Below are 23,794 nucleotides of genomic sequence, written 5' to 3'. Positions count from 1 at the left end.
TTGAAATGTAACAAACGATTATAGAAATGATAGCTTCCGCCCACGGCTTCGCCCGCGTGGTATGTTGATAAAAAGTATCCTATGTTTATTCTAGTACCACCAAGAATATGTGTACAAAGTTTCATGATGATCGGTTAAGTAGTTTTGCGTGAAAGCGTAGTAAACAAACGGATTTTCGCATTCATAATATTAGTAGGATAATTAAATGTATTTGCGTACGAAAATACTAGTTTAAATTAAAACAACAGTTTTCTAAGAACAACAAAAGCTAATGAACTCGTATTTTAATTTCGAAGTACAGACGTGGTCTCAGTAAAATCTAATTTTAGTTGTAGTTACTCATAGTTTTGTACTTAGTACAAACAATTTCAAAGCTCAATTAGCGAGTCTCATTCGGACTGCAATTTTGAGCACTGACTTGTTTGACATCCAAGATTTAGTGGTTAAGTGAAATGTTAAAAGCTTTTTATGTGACGCCCCTTGTACATTTATCTTTAAACACCAACTTTGCAACTTCCTACTACTTAAAGTATCTGCAAATACATAGTTACTTGAACTATGACATTTCACTAAACAGTCTTCAGGGAAACATTAAAAACCAGTACTGTTTAGGCGTAAGAATAATCTGTACACAATAATAGGTTATACTGTCTTGGTTCGCAAGCGGCAGATGGACGCGGGACCGCCGCCGATGCAGTCGCGTGGCGACGTAACGCCTACAAAAAAATTCATAGTGGTTACGCTGTGTAGTGACATGTGCGTTTTGCTATTGTGATTTTTGCAGGCGTGACTGAATGTGAGTATCAACAATTTTATAGTTAATTTTGCTCTTTATTTTTCAATGTTTATTTAGAATTATTTTGTGTAACGCGCCCAATGCCGCATTAGGACTTGATAAGACCAAGCCTGTTAATTAAACCAATTAGGTAATCGTTAAAGAAAATCTTATTACGTTGGTTATCTATATACTTCTAGTAATACTAATCATCATCAAAAAAAAGAATTAAGCTGCCAACGAAACCTGTGGCTTAAATTTTAATGCTATAATTATAGTAGATTTTAACCAATCTATGAGTTACGGTACAATCAGTTCTTCCCAAGGAACATTTTATTTCTTTAGTCGATTCTTACGTTTCTGAGCCTGGTGTCTCCAAATCCAAGGAAGCCATCTCTCTCCAGTGAGTAACCCATCTCAAATCTTCCCATTCTCCTTTTTAACCCTATCATTTAATTCTTTTAGATTACTAGTGAGAATGTTCATTATTTGTGCTAAAGTTTTACCAGTGTTACTTATTATACATTTCTTTTCAATAATGTTCAAAGAACGTGCCATCAAACATGTGGTGTAGATAAACTCCAAATCCTGGTTACAAACTCCAGATAACATCCCAGCCAGTCTTTGGTTGTTTAGGTAGCATATGCAATAAGATTTCTTTGAAAATTATAACTTTGTATTAATTAAGAAGATGACTGAAATGCTTTTAAGTCTGGTTACAAATTTACAAAATGTAGATTCATTAAGCGGGTATAAAAAGTTATTTATAATTACTTGCTACTAATTTTTGTTTTCATATTACGAGTACTTACTTAATTATCCACGTTGACAAGCATGTCTATCGGTTTGGGCTTCTTCACACCATGTAATAACTTTGATATGTAATGTACTTATTAACTTATTGTTGCATCTTTATTTTGTTTCATCTTTAATTAGCTTCCACCTGCGTCCCGAGGTATTTAGGTACTTCATGCACGGGGATAAAAAGTAGCATACATGCTATTCTGATATATAAGCTACATTACTAACAAGTTTCATCAAAATTCATCCAGTAAGTAGTTTTTGAATGAAACATTAATAAACATTTATGTACGTTTAACTTCCTAGCTTTTATAATAAGTAAGATGTTTAGTTAACGAAATTTAATATGTTAGTTCCTTTTGTCTTTTACTATATGATAGTACTACAGATTCCTTGATGAAAATTATTTTGCTTAATATTCTCCAGTAAATGCAAAAATATTAACTCCATATTTTGCTATCCTAGAATTCTCTCTCACAAAGAAGTGGCGAAAAGTTTCATTTCATTTCACATTACCCAAATGACCACCCCCCGGAAGGTCGGGGTTGAAATCCGGCGCCATTGAAATATTATGTCGGCATTATACAGAATTCTATGCTAAATCCACTTTGAACAGGCCTTTTTGGTCTAGCCGAAGGGTAATTATTAAAATGTAATATTTTTCCTTAAAGAGGGGACCCACTTCATCAACATTTCATGAATGCATTTGTATTCATGAGCTGAAGGACTTTATATTTCTAATTAAGTTGTTTAGTTGATTAATGTAGTCTAACGGTCGTTTCCAATATTCTATCTATCTGTGGTTTTGCTTACTAGAGATAGAAATTTAACATCACTTGTTTGAGGCTTAAGGAAAAATTCTGTCTTTAGTACCTAAGCAGTTAGAATATTGGGAATTGGCGTAATTAATGTCTTATTCCCTATGTGAAGATCCCTTTTCAAATAGTGTAGATGGTGGTAGGTGGATTGATGTTTTCAGACTTTTATAATAATGAAATAAAAACAGGTGTACAAGTTAATTGCGGTAATGAACTCGCTATCTCGGGCTGGTTAAAAAGTCTTTCGAATCATATGGCTACCTTTACCTTACTCTTTGAACCAAGTTTTGAATAATAAGTTACATAGATGATGAATGAAAATGAAACCTTTAAGGATTTTAATAAAAAAGGAGCAAGAAAAAAATTTGACCATCTAGGCAATATCTCAAATCAAAATCAATCAAAATCAAAAGTCATTTTTTCAAAGTAGGCTGAAAATCAGCACCTTTGAACGTCAAATCTACAAAAGACAGCCCCCAAAACGCCCGCCATTCACCACTTCCTCTGTGTTTTTGCTGGGAAGAAGAATGATATTATATGTATACCCGATAGGTAAATTGCGAGGAATATCTTCAGAGGATGTATGTAGATTCAATATAATACAGTTTTCTAGGAAGTCCTCTTCTCGATTATTTCGTCTAGCAGCAACTTCTTGGTAATCGCTAATGCTTTTGGAGTTAGTCGTGGTCCTTTTATGTAAAAGATACTATTTTACGTCCATAAGTGGCTACTGAACTGTAGGCTTTTCACAAAATATTTAGATTGCAATTCTACCTGCTTCCCATAGTAGGTACATTCATAATTCAGTTCATTTATAGAACAGCACACCATAATTCTCACTAATAACATGACTGTAACAACATCGAAAATTGAAAGACTTTATAATCGTTATAATAGCAACCCCAAGGGCTTATATTTTGAATGTGTTAATATCAATTTGTTTCGAGGGCACATCTGTCCGGAATAGGGGCAAGCGTTAACTTTTGTTTAATTAAAATCATCGGACTGTCCTCAACGTTAGTTACAGCTATCAAAATAGCGTTTAAGTTGGACAAGTTTCCCATGTTTTATGAGGGTTACAAGAGATAGACTGAGGAGGCTAGGTCAGATTGTTTAAGTAAACTGTGTTATTAGATAAAGCTTAGGGATCTAAGGGAATCTAAAATGTGAGTCCACCGCATCACGTAGAGAATACAGCTAAAGTTCTTGCGTAGATATTGTGGTAGATGTGTATTGACGGAATTAGTTAAAATATTTTTTGCGCTCTTTCTATAGCTGAGTTACTGTTATATATTTTTTAGCAGACGACGGCATGTAAAATGAAAAGCTTTATACGACATAGGTTTGCATAATGTTAAAAAAGTAGGTAAGCCCGGTGTCCCCAGAATAGCTAGAAACAGGATCCATATGGCAGTTAACTGGCTTTATATAGAGCGAATTATTATCAAAATGTCACCCCAATTGAACAAACATAATAACCTGCCGTTATTCAATGAGACCGCGTCCGGACAGTGCATTTCACAAATAGATAAATAATAGATTCCTTGGGGCGTGCACTCCGCTTCTAAGACCGCAGTCGATTTATCTCAGTGTCGGACACTAACTCACCGTGTCCGACTTGTGTGTCCGGACAGGCTTCGGACATTACGTGTGTAGCTTAGGATAGGCTGTTATGTATATGCAATAATGGAAATAGGATTCTGTTTCCTGATCTTCTAACCCTCCCAGCAGACAGTCTTAACCGCATTATGTCCAATCTTTAAAGTAATTTAGCATTCCACAATGCGCTGTCCAGTTTACTTCCAAATATTTAATACCGAAATGATTTTACTACACTACGCTCTGCCTTTTTAAATTATATTTGGATTATTGATTCATTAAATTAATTAATAACTGTAACTTAGTTTTAAGAGTTCATTGTATGTACCAAGGATTTGCATGACGATATCAAAATGTCCACATTTACGTCAAACCACGTTTCACGCAAATAAATATTCTTATTCACGAAATCAGCAGTGAATTGGTTACAAAAAATAATATAAAATCATCTACATATAATTTTCTAATTATGTAGTAATGAATAATAAAATATGTAATAACTTTGATATGTAATGTACTTATTAACTTATTGTTGCATCTTTATTTTGTTTCATCTTTAATTAGCTTCCACCTGCGTCCCGAGGTATTTAGGTACTTCATGCACGGGGATAAAAAGTAGCATACATGCTATTCTGATATATAAGCTACATTACTAACAAGTTTCATCAAAATTCATCCAGTAAGTAGTTTTTGAATGAAACATTAATAAACATTTATGTACGTTTAACTTCCTAGCTTTTATAATAAGTAAGATGTTTAGTTAACGAAATTTAATATGTTAGTTCCTTTTGTCTTTTACTATATGATAGTACTACAGATTCCTTGATGAAAATTATTTTGCTTAATATTCTCCAGTAAATGCAAAAATATTAACTCCATATTTTGCTATCCTAGAATTCTCTCTCACAAAGAAGTGGCGAAAAGTTTCATTTCATTTCACATTACCCAAATGACCACCCCCCGGAAGGTCGGGGTTGAAATCCGGCGCCATTGAAATATTATGTCGGCATTATACAGAATTCTATGCTAAATCCACTTTGAACAGGCCTTTTTGGTCTAGCCGAAGGGTAATTATTAAAATGTAATATTTTTCCTTAAAGAGGGGACCCACTTCATCAACATTTCATGAATGCATTTGTATTCATGAGCTGAAGGACTTTATATTTCTAATTAAGTTGTTTAGTTGATTAATGTAGTCTAACGGTCGTTTCCAATATTCTATCTATCTGTGGTTTTGCTTACTAGAGATAGAAATTTAACATCACTTGTTTGAGGCTTAAGGAAAAATTCTGTCTTTAGTACCTAAGCAGTTAGAATATTGGGAATTGGCGTAATTAATGTCTTATTCCCTATGTGAAGATCCCTTTTCAAATAGTGTAGATGGTGGTAGGTGGATTGATGTTTTCAGACTTTTATAATAATGAAATAAAAACAGGTGTACAAGTTAATTGCGGTAATGAACTCGCTATCTCGGGCTGGTTAAAAAGTCTTTCGAATCATATGGCTACCTTTACCTTACTCTTTGAACCAAGTTTTGAATAATAAGTTACATAGATGATGAATGAAAATGAAACCTTTAAGGATTTTAATAAAAAAGGAGCAAGAAAAAAATTTGACCATCTAGGCAATATCTCAAATCAAAATCAATCAAAATCAAAAGTCATTTTTTCAAAGTAGGCTGAAAATCAGCACCTTTGAACGTCAAATCTACAAAAGACAGCCCCCAAAACGCCCGCCATTCACCACTTCCTCTGTGTTTTTGCTGGGAAGAAGAATGATATTATATGTATACCCGATAGGTAAATTGCGAGGAATATCTTCAGAGGATGTATGTAGATTCAATATAATACAGTTTTCTAGGAAGTCCTCTTCTCGATTATTTCGTCTAGCAGCAACTTCTTGGTAATCGCTAATGCTTTTGGAGTTAGTCGTGGTCCTTTTATGTAAAAGATACTATTTTACGTCCATAAGTGGCTACTGAACTGTAGGCTTTTCACAAAATATTTAGATTGCAATTCTACCTGCTTCCCATAGTAGGTACATTCATAATTCAGTTCATTTATAGAACAGCACACCATAATTCTCACTAATAACATGACTGTAACAACATCGAAAATTGAAAGACTTTATAATCGTTATAATAGCAACCCCAAGGGCTTATATTTTGAATGTGTTAATATCAATTTGTTTCGAGGGCACATCTGTCCGGAATAGGGGCAAGCGTTAACTTTTGTTTAATTAAAATCATCGGACTGTCCTCAACGTTAGTTACAGCTATCAAAATAGCGTTTAAGTTGGACAAGTTTCCCATGTTTTATGAGGGTTACAAGAGATAGACTGAGGAGGCTAGGTCAGATTGTTTAAGTAAACTGTGTTATTAGATAAAGCTTAGGGATCTAAGGGAATCTAAAATGTGAGTCCACCGCATCACGTAGAGAATACAGCTAAAGTTCTTGCGTAGATATTGTGGTAGATGTGTATTGACGGAATTAGTTAAAATATTTTTTGCGCTCTTTCTATAGCTGAGTTACTGTTATATATTTTTTAGCAGACGACGGCATGTAAAATGAAAAGCTTTATACGACATAGGTTTGCATAATGTTAAAAAAGTAGGTAAGCCCGGTGTCCCCAGAATAGCTAGAAACAGGATCCATATGGCAGTTAACTGGCTTTATATAGAGCGAATTATTATCAAAATGTCACCCCAATTGAACAAACATAATAACCTGCCGTTATTCAATGAGACCGCGTCCGGACAGTGCATTTCACAAATAGATAAATAATAGATTCCTTGGGGCGTGCACTCCGCTTCTAAGACCGCAGTCGATTTATCTCAGTGTCGGACACTAACTCACCGTGTCCGACTTGTGTGTCCGGACAGGCTTCGGACATTACGTGTGTAGCTTAGGATAGGCTGTTATGTATATGCAATAATGGAAATAGGATTCTGTTTCCTGATCTTCTAACCCTCCCAGCAGACAGTCTTAACCGCATTATGTCCAATCTTTAAAGTAATTTAGCATTCCACAATGCGCTGTCCAGTTTACTTCCAAATATTTAATACCGAAATGATTTTACTACACTACGCTCTGCCTTTTTAAATTATATTTGGATTATTGATTCATTAAATTAATTAATAACTGTAACTTAGTTTTAAGAGTTCATTGTATGTACCAAGGATTTGCATGACGATATCAAAATGTCCACATTTACGTCAAACCACGTTTCACGCAAATAAATATTCTTATTCACGAAATCAGCAGTGAATTGGTTACAAAAAATAATATAAAATCATCTACATATAATTTTCTAATTAAACTGTACAGTCAGAAGTTTCATACTTTTACCATAATGCACAGACGCGACTGCACAATTTGCTCGTAAAAGAGTTGGGCTATTACATTCTATTCCCACATCAGCGAGGAAATCGCATTGCATAGAAATTATGTAAATAATATTCTCGTCTCAACGTTTGACGGCGTTATTAGTTTTGTTTACTAACGTGGAATATGCTAAAATATAAAGTTACCAGACTTTATGCTTTTGGCGAGGGAACTGACCTATGAAATGCTTGTCAAAAGTGCAAAGTTAAATTTTGCTCTCAGCAAACAAAATTAAGAGACTCAGGACTGATAACACGACAGCAGTTGTCCGTATGAGAAACAGATTTAACTGACATTACTAACAAACCTGTGACGTGTTGATAGTCATAGCAAAGCACGCACACACACTGGATGGTTTTGCGGTACCTGTGAGGGGAACATTGTGACTAACACTGCCACGCCAACGCCACAACACGTCAGAATTCCGCACCAATGGTGTTTTTGTGCAGAGATGACTGCTGGCCTGGTATCGGTACTTTATTTTTATTTATGACGTGATATGGACGTCAATACTGGACATGCTGGAACACACACGTCCCTTTCGAAAACTTCAATATAACCCATGTACGTTATCGCATTCTTGTATGCGACTGATAGTTTTTGTATAGTTAGGTATGTAGGTTCTCAGACGACGTTTAATTCAATTTAAAAAATAAAGTTACAAGATATACGCATCATCTTCTAATGTGGACAAATCATCATCTCCAAAATCTTTTCCCTACTATGTATCTTGCGGTCGGTTTCCTATATGAACAAATATAAACGTAAAAACAGGATGAAAATCTTCTAGTCAAAACCAGGCCAAGGCCAAGAATCCACCAAGGCCAGAATCATTTGAGACCAGCTCTCAAACTCTTGTTGTTAAAAAAAAGCTGCAGAAGAACACTACTTAAGCAATACACTGACTGAACCATTTTCAATATACGCCTAACCCTTAATCGTTGTGCCAACAAAACATGGAGCATTGAGTAAACCTGCGGGCGTTTAATTCAATATTACCGTCTGCTTCCATCAGTAGCTTGAAATTAAATCATGGCGATGCACCTTGGCACCTGGCCAGTAGACTCTTCCATTAATATTGTGTTCACTGCCGCAATGGAGCGTGATAAGAATGCTTCGACCATTTTTCGCTGAGTTTGTACTTAATTTCTAGATTGTAATCTTTTTTTCTTGTTTCGTGGTATTTGTGGCTTTGTATGCCAGTTTGTGCATCGGTAGACTATGTGTAATGTAAACTTAGCTAAAAACAACAGATAAATCATTGTGTGCTGTGAGGTGTTTTATGATGATATAATTAAATGTCAGGTCGTCAGGTGGAAAGCGATTATTGCCTGAACTTGATGTAGCCCATGACTGGTTACCGACCTTTAAAAGGAGTACGCTTATTTCTTGATGTCTACCAATTAAACATATTGCGTGTAAGTTACTGACAAGCTTTAGTTACTATTGCTTTTTACATTACATAATAATATGTAGATACAAGCTTTAAATTGTGAAATTCGTATGAATATCTCATCGGGTTTCATTGATATGAGTGACCATCTCCGATAATGTATAGAGAACAGCTTTATACTTAAGGTCACCTCTATACATAGATGTGGTTTACGATGTCATAATAAAACCCTTATAAACGCTACACGTAGGATGCGCTGGTAATATCATTAGGGGTGAAATTAACGACGATGCCAATCCTGTTAGCCGCCCCGCCTTATAATTACCTGTCTATCGTTATGATTATGTTACACCAAGTTGCAAGATTAATCACAATGATTTTTAATCTATTTCACGGCTATAAACAGATATTATCATCATCATCATCATCATCTCAGCCATAGGACGTCCACTGCTGAACATAGGTCTCATGAACATAAACAGATATGTAGGTTGAAAATGTTCTCATTATTGAGATTTATTTAATTTTCTTTTGGGAAAACAAACTATGCTTCATTATGTAATTATGTATAAAAAAGTTATGGTAAGATATAAAATAGAAATTCTCCACACATTATCTCAAGCTCGTGCTAAGTCAAAGCCGCGCGGTTCGATCGATCATAAGGTTAAGCAACGCTTGGCGCGGTCGGTCCGTGGATGGGTGACCATCTTGTCATAATGAGTTCTTCCGTGTTTCGGATGGCACGATAAACTGTAGGTCCCGGCTGCCATTTAAACATCTTTGGTAGTCGTTACGGGTAGTCAGAAGCCAGAAAGTCTGACATCCAGTCTTACCAAGGGGTATCGGGTTGCCCAGGTAACTGGGTTGAGGAGGTCAGATAGGCAGTCGCTCCTTGTAAAGCACTGGTACTCAGCTGCATCCGGTTAGACTGGAAGCCGACCCCAACATAGTTGGGAAAAGGCTAGGCAGATGATGATGATATCAAATAAATAAATATGCTATGAGAAAAACTTATTGGTAACTTAATTATATATTCTGAGAAATACTTTTAAAGTCTCAAACTATAGATGTAACCAATTAAGTACCACATAATATAATAAGTCGTTTAGTACCCTAAAAAAGTATGAATTTTTTGCGAAATCTTGGTCATTATAATATAATCAGCTTAGTAATTAATAACATTATAATAATTTGAATTTAAATTAAAGCTTCTTTTTGACAATAAGCATATTGTCATTCATAATATTGTACTGGTTAACTACTGAATTCATCAAATCATTTGTCAATAATACAGGAATGAATTTTAAGCAGTGCACAAAAGAAAACTGGTAGTCCAGAATCATTAACAAAACATATCTGCATCATCAGTAAAAAAAAATTTTTCATTCTTTTGTCCGCCCTAAAATCAGCAAAATATGGATACCAACTATACTAACGCGCGCCGAGCGGAGCTCCGTCAGTAAACCGGTTTCGCGTTGCCGCCGTGCATACTATGACGATTGTGACCCTTCAATCTTTTACAAAATAAACACCTTTCGATATCAATAACTTTTCTTTTTTGTACTAAAATACTACAAAATAAAAATATACGTATCTATAAAACTTATTTAACTATAAGTTGACAAAGTTTGCGCACTGGATAAAATTCATTCCTGTGTACCTTCTTTGGCCGTATTTTGTAACAAACCAAATCATGAATTAACTATTAACTAGAAAGCTATTAACTAAGTTATGTAGGTTCTATCTTACATTAAACGCCTTCCTCTTTTCTAACTATTTGCTGTACCCATCAGGGACCATAGTTGTGATAATCATTTTGTATTTTGCACCTAATATACATTATGAAATGCAATAAACGATATGATATGTATATAGCATTTAGTGGTCTTCCCTCCTCGGTGGCGATTGCTTGCAACGTACAAAAGCCACTACGCCGTCAGTTTTGATTGTTCATAGGAAAGATCTAAGAAATAAATAGCATGCCAACCAAAGCCCCGTAAAGGAAACTAATAGCACTGTCGACATTTTAATAGTTTGCCAATAAGAATGATAGTTCCTCCAGTGTCATTCCACGTCTTGCTGGTACATTTCACCGAGTGTGACTGAGTCGCATGGATGCTCTAACTATCGATATTCCCAAGGCACTACGCACGTCTGCCTTTATTGTGGACGTGTAGATTTCTTCACGTTTGCCTACGTTTTATTGGTTTATAGACTGAATTTTCTCTAAGTAAAATTATAGGGTGGTTTTGAAAAATAACTTTCTGGTTATATTTCCTTGAAAAAGGGAAGTTGTATTTTACGCGGGATTAGACAATAGAATAATTTCGATAATAATTTCATTCAATTATACTTTATAACGCTTGTGTTGCTTTGAAAACTGACACCTATTACTGTTAACTACTGTCGAAGCGCCAGCAAGCTTATAATTAATTATTTATAAAAATATTATTTAGATCTACTACATTCTACGTCATAATTTTATCCTGAATATTAATAATACCTATTCATAAAATTAAATTAAGCATACACCTAATATTGTCCAATATACAGTAAAGATTAAATATTCATAGTGAGTCTAGACTAAACAATAACTAGTTTTAGTTTTTAGCCGCTAGAGTTCATGCTTCATCATTAAGTTAAATTCAGTTTTAGCTAAATTTCTAGTTTAACCCGAGCGCTAACCAAATTTGCTTAGCGAGTAGACGAAACATACCCCTATAATTTAGGTATACATAGTTGTTTACAGCAACTTTCTACCTGAAGTAGTTGCATATGCAATGACAATTTTATGCTAATCATGTGTTGTTTGCATGCTCTCAAACATGCAGTGCAGGAATGAAAGGCTTGTCAGCTTACAGTCGGTTCTTGCTTGCAATTTTACTGTCAGAATCGAATTATTTAGACAATCGGAAATAATGATCTTTCTATTTATCTCTTAATCTAGCTATAGAGCAAGCTAATACACACCATCAAATTCACTTCGATAAATCAGATTAATACGCTATAGTGACTGCGCTCAAGATTGAATATAGGTCAGAATAGAACGATCTCGGCTTTCAATTACCATTGGCTTAGAAAAATTGAAATAAACTGAATACTGTCACTGCTAAGATTACACCATAAAAGATTATGTACTGGAAATAAATGCTCGTTGTTCATGTTTTTTCATCCTCGCTCGACGTTATTTAAAAAAAAAAGAGGACACATTTATACGACATAATATCATCAACGACTTTGTTTTTTTATAAATAATTGCCAAACTAATGAAATCTATGAAATCTTGTTAATATCTTAGATATCTAGTATTCTAAGTCCCAATTAGCTGGCTATCCTCGAACGTTGGCGCTTGCCACCGCAAAACTCGGCTTATCCGAACTACGGTTAGGGTGACGCCACATTTAAGCCATAAGGTTGCTTAGCTAGAATGTCATTTCCCGCAGAAAAGGTGGCTTAGATCTGCATTAAGAGGATTAGCTAACAAAATGTGCAGAAGTTGCACTTTTTTTCTACTTATTATTGAGCAACTATCAATGTTCTTTTTACCGAGTGAGTTGCAGATTTTAGTCACCCAGTAAGCCCTGGTGTCGGAGTTTTCTCAAAGCCGTCTGTCGGCATCTGACGTGCAATAAGCAGTTATACCTATCTAAATACTAACATCATTGATATACAAAGTTACTTGTGTTGGGTCTATATTTTCAATTTCTGCGAAACGATACCTGGTAAGATCTTAAACCAGTTAGGTTGAATTCAATAAAATAAATGCTTGATTCAGTTTTGCTGGAGTTTGTAGTCCGCTTTCGATCTACAAAAATAATACTGTGATCGTTACTGTGGATCTACATAGTCACAAATATGTATATGTAGGTGTACCTCTAGATGTTGCTAGACGCGAATCGTTATTTCTCTTATATATTTTTTTTTTATATGGGGTTGTTAAAATTCAAGGGCCGATGTTGACTTCGAATGCAAGAAATTGTTGTTTTTTTTTTGTTATGGTCATATGGTATGACTCAATTGTTTATGAGAATGGAGGTGTGCTACTCAGGTCGCGGAAGCCATTTGGCTGATATTTTGTTCCACCTAATACTGGTGTCTTCGTAGTACATAACATCAGGCGACGTTTTACCAAAATAAAAATGAAATACTTGACATTCAACGCGGAAGTTCATTGCACTTAAATGACTAAATTGCTTATTTGTCCAGCAACCAGGATTTCCTTTGACCCGCTTTAATTAACAAAACTCTTCATTAGCCACGTACAGAACAGATAGGCGATACTGAGGTTAAGTGCCCAATATTAATTAGTACAACCGTTTGTTACCCTCTGTTGATATGTTAGGCGGAGTTTCGGGACGGAATAATTGGAGTAGGGTAAAGGCCTCGTCGTATAACTAGATGAAGTAGTGTCACCTGTCATCACATCCCCTTGTCCATGTATAGTCCAAACAGTAGGTATTTATGTACCTTTCGCTTGAATCTTGTTTCGACGAGTTTGCTTTTTGACTGAATTTGTAATGGTTTTCTGTATTTTTTTTTGAGGTGTCAACCTCTAAATACTACTTGGCGATATGAACATTGTTTACATGAAATCTTTACGAATGTTTGGTATAACATTTGTGCTCTTCACTTTTAATAAATAGGAAAATATTTATTTATAATGTGTAATTACATAATGTATTTTGTTAAAGTAGCATCACAGAACCCTAACGCGACAGTTAAGAACTTAAACCTTACCACAACATTATTATCAGCACTATGAAATGGAAACAGTATTAAGCTCCCAACAGCAACATTTTTAAAATATATCAAAGATCGCAAAGGCGTAAAACAACCCAATCATAAAACAAATAATATGTTGATTTGCGTACAAGTTGCCGTATTATCTGATCATGAGGTTTTACTATTTTGTAAGCGGCCCGCATTGAACCGCCCTTAATCTAACTTGAAGTTCCAATCTCAAGTCAAAATGGAAAAGGGTGTTTCCCACATCTGATACTGGAATGTTTTAACATATTGATTAATGTGATACGGGCTCTTATGGTGGGATTGATTGTAATACAAAAAAATAACCACCACTTCTTATAAAATCTCAATTCCGCGAAAATGTATCTTTCTTCAGTGCGTCGTTTTTAATTTATTTTTTCTTCTTTTCAGGTAAACATAAGCCAGACTGATATGATTCGGGCATGGTGTGGATATCTAACATTCATTGTCGTCCTCGCACAAGCTGGAAGCGATTGGCTCAACTGCGCTCACATAACAGAATGTCACTGCAAATGGTCTTCAGGAAAGAAAACAGCATCATGCGTATCAGCAGGCTTGAGACAGCTTCCAAAGTTAGCAGCAGACATCCAAGTATTAGACCTCCACGGAAATCCTTTAAAAAGGCTAGAAGAAGACGCCTTTTCAAACATAGAACTGTTAAATCTTCAGAGATTAAATCTCAGTTCAACAAATCTACAGTCACTACATGCAAATGCTTTTCGAGAACTACGAATATTAATAGAGCTGGATTTGTCCCAGAATCAACTTCTGCAGCTATCACCTGACACGTTCAAAGGGGCAGAACGCCTGAGGTTGTTGATCCTCAATGATAACCCATTAAGTGTCCTAGTTGCGGAGCAATTTCCTCCGTTGAAACATTTAAAAAAGCTGGAAATATCACGATGTCAGCTTCGCAAAGTCCATCCGTTTGCTTTTATGAATCTTCAAGCTCTGGAAACAGTCAATATACACCAAAATTTACTGTCACATCTTCACCAAGATACATTTAATTTGCCGGTACTTAAAACCCTAACACTGTCTGACAATCCTTGGTACTGTGATTGTCGACTACGAGAATTTCACGATTGGTTTCTAAACAGTAATTTAGGTAACGAAGAAGTTTTTTGCGGAGGTCCAGATAAAAAGACGGATACTTCATGGAGAGCTTTAAAAAGGGAAGATTTTATATGCCCACCTTCTGCAACCACATCACCGATGGTTATTAGAACTGAGGCAGGGGCTGAAATATCTTTTGGATGTTTTGTAAGAGGTGACCCTAAACCTATAGTAACATGGACTTTTCGTCATGTAGAAATAAATAATAGTAGCGAAAAACACAGTGATATTATAATCAACAAATTCCAGTTAGACAATTTTGACGAATATAATGATGACTTCTTAAATAAAAGTGCACAGTGGATTAATTTGACTATTACGAATGTAACTAGTGATTTAGCGGGAGAGTGGAAATGTAGGGCTAAAAGTCCTGTTGGAGAAGCGAATTCTTATGTAACACTATTTCTGCCTAAAGCTAGAACAGCAACAGCAAGAGTAGCACCTAATTACTCGACCTTTTTTTTAATAGGAGGTTCATTGCTTACCATGACCACAGGAGGCTTTATAGCAGCATGCGTTTGCTGGAAAACAAAGCGTCGAAGAGTGCCGCCAAGTAGAAGTTTTACTGATCAAGAAAAGAAATTATTAGATACTTCTTTAGCTGTTAGTTGTGATAGAACAAGTGGAGATTTAGGATCTTCGTATGGCTTTGAAATGCTCGACAGATCCATTTCTATGGAATCCGATGATGCCAGATGCTTAGAGCCTGTACAAATTACGATAGAAGGCCCACCTGGTTCGTTTCCTCCACCTCCTGCTGAATTTGCATTACCAGCTCCGTATGGTAATATATTTATTTCTGTCCAAGTTGCCGGGCATAGTGACGAGTATCCAGACCTCTTGGGAGGTGGCGCCACACTACCCAGAAGAAGTAGGACTTGTTTCCTAAAATCTGCTTATGATAACATGGGACCTAGGATTACAGCCGCGGGTAGCTCAACATGGTCACTTCCAGGGGCAAATGGTGACAAAAATAATGACAAAGAACCTTTGAATGTTCCTCTGTCAACCTTTTCTACTGAATTTACCGCTTTGTAAGTTTCAAATGTTTTTTTTTTTCAAATACTAATGTGTGTATTTGTGATAGAACTGAGACCAGCAGATTAGGAACCATGAAATCAGCACATTTTGCTAACCTTGTTTCATTCCACTGATAAAGAAGCTTTATTTTAATAATGCAAATAAAACCGAGTTATTGTTTTTTTTTTTTTTGGTATTTTTGTTTAAATGACTGAAGTTATGCTTAGGTACTATTGTTAACACAATATTTGTGAAGTATGCAAATAATTATGGCCTTACTACAAAAACGTAAACGCCTGTTTTACACTTGTCTAAAAAAAATGTGGTTGCAAAACAAAACATATGTCAACGTCATAATTTGAATTTTTTTTAGACAAGGCATAAACTGACGTTTAAAAGTTTTTGTGGTAAGACGGTTTCTGTTTAATATTTTATTTGGCTGCAGTTTATCAATTGTTGTTCATAAAATTCGTTTTATTTTGTTTTGTTAGGACTGTCATTCTCACTGCTTCTATTACATAATAGTTTACAATCTAGCTTTAGAAATAAACCTGTGAACAAAAACAGTTGCGGTGGATACGATTTTTAGCATTTACAGAAAGATAATGTATAACATATCAATTTTATAGTTGTAAATAATATAAATTTGTCATTTTTATCCCAACATTTGTCATTAGTATACGAGAAAATCTTAGTGAAATGAAAGCAAAACTAAAGAATGAAAAATACTATTTGTGCATTGCTGCATTTTCCGACCAATGCAATGTTTGTTTTTAAAATGGCGTTACTTAAGAAGATGTTACTTTAAATTGTTTGTTTCTTACTTGCATTACACAATATTAATATTACATTACTCTGCCAGACCTTCGTTATTTTATAAAAGCTGACTGTGTGTGTAATTATTATTAACATTGTAAAAGAACTTTGTTCAAACCACATTTAACCCTGAATGTGTTCCTGGGTAGTCGTGCAAATCTTGAAAATCTGTTTTAGCTCTCATATATCTAATTATACATATATCGACAGTTTATTAATTTATTTTATGATAATTAAATATTAGTGTTGTACAGTACGGCCTAAGTTTATATACCTAACTATAGTTTGTATATGTAAGGATTTGATCGTGAATCATTGCTTTAAATACAAGTGGTGAGAAAATAAAAGAGTGCAAACAATTTATTTTAGTTTGTATTTCCTAATTATAGCAAGTTGCCGCCCATGTGTAAGTATGGCAATACTTACTGAAACGTTTTATTTACCTATTTATATATAATTATTTTATATGAGAGAAAAGGAATAGTAAGTGCACTTGTGTCTGCGTAAATGACCGTGCACTATAATATGTATGTCCTGCGTCATTATTATTACTAAAGTTTTACATAAATTACAGTAATAAAGTCTTCACCTCAACAACCCAGTCAGCTGGGCAACCTGATACTGCTTGATAAGACTGGTTATCAGGCTTTATGATTACTGCAACACGAGTTTAGTCTGAAATCAAAAACCTTTTTGGAAAGAAGAACACACTTCTTTCATCAACTGTAGATTTGTATACTATTATCGCATAAAACATTCAAAATCATTATAACGCCATATTTCTAGAATTTTTCAAAGTGCATTCATAAACTGTAATTTTAACTTCAAGCTATATGGTAGTACAAATATATCTAAAAAATGAAATGACTTCTTCAACACAACACTACCACACAAGTACTACAATAGATTGCGAAAATCTTGCTCTCGAATAGAAACCGACACAATCATATTTCCACCACATTTCGTAACTATAAAACTTCAAGATATATCGGGTCCTTTCAGCGGAACTATAAAATCCACAGTTATCTATAAGTTTCAATCTGTAAATGGACGGAAAAATCGAAAACTGGAAATAAGATGAAGATGGAAGAGTAGGTAGGTACTGAGAGGTGGGATTGAGATTTTTCAATTATAGTTTTACAAGAATTCTCATCATCTGCCTAGGGCCTAGACTTTTGCCAATTATGTCGGTCGGGTCCCAACTATGCTTCTAGTATAACCGGATACAGGTGAGTACCAGTGTTTTATAAGGAGCAACTGCCTACGTAACCTCCTCAACCCAGTTAGTTACTAGGGCAACCCCTAGGCAAGACAATTGTCGAACTCACTGGCCTCTGACTACTATCCGTAACGACTGCCAAAGATGTTCAAATGACTAGATTGTAATAAAACTATGCTTTATCCTACTCCGTATGAGAGCAGGCCTATGCCCAGCAGTGGGACGACAAAAAATCTGTAACGTAATAAAAATATGAATCAGTTTGAAAAATTTCACCGTTTAAAAACTACTCTATTCCCGAGTAACATAGGCTATATTTTATCCTGGTACGGGTAGTAATTATTCCCCCGGGCGGCTGAAACCGCGGGAAAACAGTTAGTATTAACTAAAACAAGGTTGTAGGTACCTGCTGCATATACATACATAACTTCGTGTAATAATTCAATAACGTTTCTAAGAATGGACAACCCACGTGGGTTACTCGTAAACAGTGTTTTCTATCAAAATAAGACACACTCCGTCAAGTGATAGTCCAGTTTCTCTTAAAGAAGATCAAATTTTATATTTTTTGCGCAGTAAAGTACGTTTAAGTAGGAGGAAAACTTGACTCTGTCATCTGGAAAACACGATAGTCAAATCAACTCCGCTGACATTTCAATTTGTATAAAATAATGGATACGAAGTTGTAAGTCGCGGGGCGTCCGAAAGCCGCCACCGTGCATACAAAACGAAGACACCCGAATACTCCCGAATGGTCCCGAACGTTGCCGGTGAACATAGGATTTAAAACCTTTTTTTTTATCGACGTAAAATCATCAAATGACCCCTCCCGCTGTGGGTTAGCAGCGGTGAGGGAGTGTCAGACTCTTACTGACTAAAATCGTCGTGTTCCGTCATAGGCCTTTTATGTACCAGGGCCGCGGTATCTCTTTCGAACAACCCGCAGCCCCGGCAGGCCTTGCCCTGCTGGGCCCCGCTGGGTTGCTGACGTCTTTGAGGAGCGCGTGGAACAACGCGCGCCGTCGACACGGGTCTGTCGTCTAGGAAGACAGAGGGACGATGAGCCACCCGAACTCACCGCCCACAGACCCACGCCTACGGTGGCCGGGAGTCATCTCGCGACACCCGGCGCCCATGGTGTCTACCTGGTCCAGCGCGGCGGCCGGGATGAGAGGTGCGGACTCTCTGGCGTTCCGCCTCCTCCTTCTCGAGCATGACCGCTTCGCAGAAGGAGGCGACGGCATCCATTCCCTCGCCCCGGACCATGGCCTGAACCAGGGCCGGACGCGAGGTCGCCGCCACCCAAAGCCTCGACGAGGACCCGGCGGTGCCCTTCCCATGCGGGGCACACCTGGACTGTGTGGTCCACCGTGTCCTCGGGGCTGTCCGCACAATGGTGACACCTGGCGCCTCCTCACGACCGATGCGGTGCAGGTACCTCCCGAAACAACCGTGTCCGGTGAGGACCTGCGTCATGCGGTACGTGAGGGCGCCGTGACTCCTCCCGAGCCACTCCTCAAAGAGGGGACTTACCGCCACGATGGTGGCGTGCCCTGCACTGGGTTGCGATAGTCGCCCTCCAGGCCACCATGAGATCGCGCCGGAGCTCCGCCCGCTGCGCGACAACTTGCCGCGGCAACGGGGTTTCTCCCCGGCGCTGAGCCTCCTCGCGCCAGTCGTACAGGCGCAAGAAGACCCTCGCCTCCAGATCCCACGGTGGCAGTCCAGCGAGTAGGCCAGCTGCTTCGCGGGAGATCGTGCGGTACCCCCGGATTAGCCTAATGGCTATCACCCTTTGGGGCACGTTCAGGTAGTGCACAGCCCGCGGCCGTGCCGAACGTGCCCATACCGGGGCCCCGTAAAGGGCCATGGACCGCATGACCCCCGCGTAGAGTTTACGGCAGGGGGCGTTTGGGCCTCCCAGGTTGGGCAGGAGCCGCTTGAATGCAGCACCTGCCTTCTCCAGTTTGGGGCCCAAACGTCGGAAGTGCTCGACGAAGCTCCACCGGCCGTCGAGGACGAGTCCCAGGTACTTCATCGCCCTCTCGACGCCGATGGTAGCCCCCCCCACCGTGACTTGGGAGCCTGAAGGTGGCGCGTTCCGAAGCCCATGAAAGCACATGGCCTCGGATTTGTGCAAGGCCACCTCCAGTCCCAGCAGCTGGATCCTCTCGATGACTATCGCAACCCCGCGCGTCATTATGTCGGCCGCCTCCTGGTGCGACCTCCCTTGTGCCAGAACCAGCGTGTCGTCAGCGTAGCAGACCACGCTGACGCCGCTAGGGAGGTCGGCGCGCAGCACCCGTAGCCGATGTTCCACAAGAGCGGCCCCAGTACCGACCCCTGCGGAACACCGCACGACATCTCTCGCCGGTTCCATTCCCCGTTGTGACCAGGGTAAATGATGGACCTATCCGACAGATAGGCCTCGACCACGCGACGAAGGTAGGTCGGCACCCGGTGATACCGGAGTGCCTCCTGATGCAACTCCAGGAAGGGTGTTGAAGGCGTTGGCGATGTCAAGAGACACCGCCAAGACGACCCCCGGGACACAGCATCCCCGTCGTGAGCTCTCACGCGCATGATGGCGTCCACCGTTGAGCGCCCCTTGCGGAAACCGAACTGGTGGTCCGCAAGGTCCGGCCCTATCCCCCCAAGGTGCGCGACGAGGCGGTGTGCGACAACTCGCTCAAAGAGCTTGCCCACCTCGTCGAGCAACACGATAGGCCGGTATGCGGACGGAGAGTCCGCAGGGCGCCCCGGCTTCCGTATGAGGACCAGTTTCCTGTCTTCCAACGAAGTGGGAACTGGCCCCTCTCCAAACATGCGCTGAGAAGCCCCTAAGTCGAGGCCCGAGAGCCTCAAGGGCCAGGACCCAGGCCTTGCCAGGCAGGCCATCAGGCCCTGGGGCGGTGTTTTTGGCTTTCAGCCTAGCCACCGCCACTCTCAGGTCCACCCCAGTCACCTCGGGGACATCGTCGTCGTCGGAAGTGTGGTCCGTACTTGACACCGCGGGTTGCAGAGACATGGGCGGGGGAGAGTGTTCCCCGCGCGAAGGGAACAGAGCGCTCACCACCTCCTCCACCAGCTGAGGCCGAAGACTCTGGGTCAGCGGGGGGGCCCATGGGCGGAGCTTGCCCCGCACCATTTTGTACGGGCGCCCCCACGGGTCCCTGTCCAGAGACCCCAGCAGCTCCGTATTGGCCACCTCCTTGGCCTGGACGATGGCCAGGAGGGCGGTCTTCGCAGCTCTGTAACCCTCGTACAGCTCTGCTTCCCTGGCTTCTGCATCCGGAGGGCGGATGCGCAGCCTGCGGTGTCTGGTGTACAGGTGCCTCGCAGCGACGCACGCCTCTCGAAGGGCGGCGATCTCGCGAGACCACCAGTACACCTGGCGTCGGGCGCGTCCTGGCGGGACTCGGGGCATGGCCACGTCACAAATCTCGGACATGGTCTCCCGGAACCACCCGCCTCGTCGTTGATGTCGGCGGGCCTGTCCGGTGATGACACCCAGGCCTGCACGACTGAGGCTTCCAGGAGAAGCTCCCGGTCAAGGTGCCTCAGCGCCCAACGTGGACCACTCGGGGTCTGCAGGACCGGCGCGCTAGGGTTCTGGGCGGAGACGTCAAACCGGATGTACCGGTGATCGGAGTAGGTCTCCACCCTCCTCCACGCGCCAGTCAAAGACACGCGGTAGCAGAGCGGGCTGGCGAACGAGATATCCACCACTGACTCGCCCCGCATCCGTACGCACGTGGGGACAGAACCCCGATTGAGGACGACCAGGCCTGCTTCCAGCGCCCAGTCCTCCACCATCCTACCCGTGCATCTGTGCGTCGGGAACCCCAGGCCAAGTTCTTGGCGTTGAAGTCCCCTAACACTATCACGGGGAGGGAATAACTTCCGACGACGACGGACAACTCCAGGAGGGAGTTGTGGAACTCGGCGAGAGTTCTCGGGGAGAAGTACACCCCACGACGACTATCTCCCCGAACCGTGCTGCGACGCAACCCTTCCACTCTTCACCCCTTCGAGGGAAGGAGTACCAGCGGCGGCCGACGATATGATGGTCACTGAGCCGCTAAGGTCCTTAACCCAGTCATCCCTGGGAAGGACAAAGTACGGCTCAGCGACCACGGCGATGTTGATCGACCACTGCGCCATGCTTTGGAGCAGCAGATCCTGGGCACGGGCGCAGTGGTTGATGTTCGCCTGGAGGAAGCGCAATGGAGCCAGACTAGCACTCCATCACGTCTTCCTCCTCTTGAGACGCAGACACGGGCGCCGTGACAGCAGCAGTGGCGACGGCGTTGACAGCGGCGGCAGCGTTGGAGGCGGCGGCGGCCGCAGGAGCTGCGGTTGTGGCCACTGCGGAGGTGGTGGTGGTGGCGGCGACGGACGGCCGGCCCTTGCCCTTACTCTTGGTCTTGGCGGGTGGGGCACAGGACTTGCTCCCCGCCCGGTGTTCGGCCGGCTTGCCAGCCGCCGCGCACGCAGTGCAGTGCGGCGCGGCGCTACAAGCCACGGCCTTGTGTCCGGGCTGACCGCAGCGGAAGCAGAGGGCGCTGCGGTCGACCTCCGAGGTGCAACGAACACCCACATGATGCCCGACGTGGCATCGGAAGCACCTCAGCGGTCGGGGGTCAAGCAGCTTGACCTGCGCCGACACCCAGCCAACCAGCAATCTTCGGCCGTCTACGATGCGCTTGGCCGCCGTCACGGGGCAGCTCACCGTGATGGTGCACGTGCCCCTGAAGTCGGGACGTATGGTGCCCGCCTTCACTTCGTCGGCAGAGCACCCACCCATCCTAGCGACGGCGGCCACCACCTCCTCCGCAGTAACTGAGTCGTCCAGGCCCATGATGCGCAGATCCGCACACTTGTGGGGCCTGGAGACTCGGGCATCGTCCGCACTTATGGACGCCCTAAGCCTCTCGGCTAGAGCGTCTGCGGCGGGCCCACTGGCCGCTCCTGGGACCTCCAGCATACGGGCGCCCGTTGCGGTCACCCTGAGCCGGAGGCCGGAGGCGATACCCAGCTCCTGCAGGTTCACCGCCTCCTTTGCTTGGGCGAGCACGTCGCGGTACGACACGCCCCTTTTGACCGCGTCCGGCTGTAGTGTGACTACTACAGCCGCGGTTTTGGGGCGCGGAGTTTCGCCGCGGCGGCTCGCCCCTGCGCCGCTGTTTCTGGGCCTTCTTTGGCCGCTTTGGCCGCCCTCCGCCTCTTTTCTTTTCCCACCACCTGCCACTCAGACTCAGTGGCAGAAAGAGGGGCCGCAGACGGTGTCGGCTTTGGAGGGCGTTTCGCCACTGGTGCCGACGACGGAGCCGGTGCTGACGGTGGCACCGGGGCCTCTGCGCCTGGACCGCCCTTGCGGTCTTGGGCTTTGCTGAGCGGGCGCCCTCCTGGTCGGTCCGTTCGGCGCCGCGACAGGGGCTTGCTCGGCGGTCCCTCCTGGGTGGGGTGCCGCTGCAACCGCGGCCGCATAGGAGGCCTTTGGGCCGCTGGGGCTTCGACGCCGCGAGGGGGCGCAGGACCCTGCCCTCCAGGACTGAGAAGCGAGCCTGGAAGGCCGCCATCTCCTGACGGACTAGGGCCAGGATCTGGCTCTCAGCCGGCGCAGTCTGCGCCTGTTGCCTGGCCCCACCGCGCTCCGCCCCCTGCTCGCGCATCTTAGCGAGCTCCGCCCGGAGACTCCTGTTCTCCTCCACAAGAGACTCCAGGGCGGCCGTCAGACGACCCACCTCCTGCTGCAGTTTGGCCAGCTCGCTCACGGGAGCCCGGCCAGTTGCTCACCGCTGCGGCGGTGATGGAGGCGGTGGCGGCCTCAATGGCGCCGTCTTTGCTGGCCTTTTTTCTCTTTAAGGCCACCTGCCTGATGGCGGACTCCACCGTCTTCTCGAAGTCCGCCCTGCGCTCCCGGTCGGAGCCGATGGCCGACTCCTCCTCGGAGGAGGAGCTCCGATGAGCCGCTCCTCCGCCACCCCCAGAAGCCCTAGCGGACCCTTCGCTGACGGGCCTCCTGGCGACCTTTTTGGCCGAGGCCCCGCGACCACCAGAGGAGGACCCGGGGTCTTCCCTCCT

The 23,794-nt window shown here is 42.1% G+C and overlaps 2 protein-coding genes across 2 annotated transcripts; one reads left to right on the top strand and one right to left on the bottom strand.

Annotated features, from left to right (window-relative positions):
- Positions 1-672: 672 nt before the first annotated feature.
- Positions 673-15,795, top strand: LOC110381534 (leucine-rich repeat-containing protein 24). The gene is made up of 2 exons (XM_021341871.3): positions 673-796; positions 13,927-15,795. Exon 2 carries the CDS (start codon positions 13,948-13,950, stop codon positions 15,688-15,690), a length of 1,743 nt encoding a protein of 580 aa, XP_021197546.3. The 5' UTR covers positions 673-796; positions 13,927-13,947; the 3' UTR covers positions 15,691-15,795.
- A 6,149-nt stretch (positions 15,796-21,944) lies between these two features.
- On the bottom strand, positions 21,945-23,382 carry LOC135118256 (uncharacterized). Its single transcript, XM_064039584.1, has 3 exons — positions 23,049-23,382; positions 22,336-22,951; positions 21,945-22,272 (listed from the first exon to the last, which is right to left on the bottom strand). Exons 1-3 carry the CDS (start codon positions 23,380-23,382, stop codon positions 21,945-21,947), a joined length of 1,278 nt encoding a protein of 425 aa, XP_063895654.1.
- Positions 23,383-23,794: the final 412 nt, after the last annotated feature.

Source organism: Helicoverpa armigera, chromosome 19, assembly GCF_030705265.1.
Source record: "Helicoverpa armigera isolate CAAS_96S chromosome 19, ASM3070526v1, whole genome shotgun sequence".
In the NCBI taxonomy this organism is placed as follows: domain Eukaryota; kingdom Metazoa; phylum Arthropoda; class Insecta; order Lepidoptera; family Noctuidae; genus Helicoverpa; species Helicoverpa armigera.
The sequence above is the reverse complement of the archived record's forward strand: the minus strand, read 5'-3'. Positions and strand labels throughout refer to the sequence as shown.

Excerpts from the sequence above, each read along its gene's own strand:
- LOC110381534 (XM_021341871.3), top strand. The coding sequence starts at position 13,948 with ATGATTCGGGCATGGTGTGGATATCTAACATTCATTGTCGTCCTCGCA.
- LOC135118256 (XM_064039584.1), bottom strand. The coding sequence starts at position 23,382 with ATGCGCGAGCAGGGGGCGGAGCGCGGTGGGGCCAGGCAACAGGCGCAG. Across the intron at positions 22,952-23,048 it reads GCAGAGGCCCCGGTGCCACC|GTGGTGGGAAAAGAAAAGAG; the intron begins GTCAGCACCGGC and ends TCTGAGTGGCAG. Across the intron at positions 22,273-22,335 it reads CTTGACCCCCGACCGCTGAG|CGCCCTCTGCTTCCGCTGCG; the intron begins GTGCTTCCGATG and ends GGTCGACCGCAG.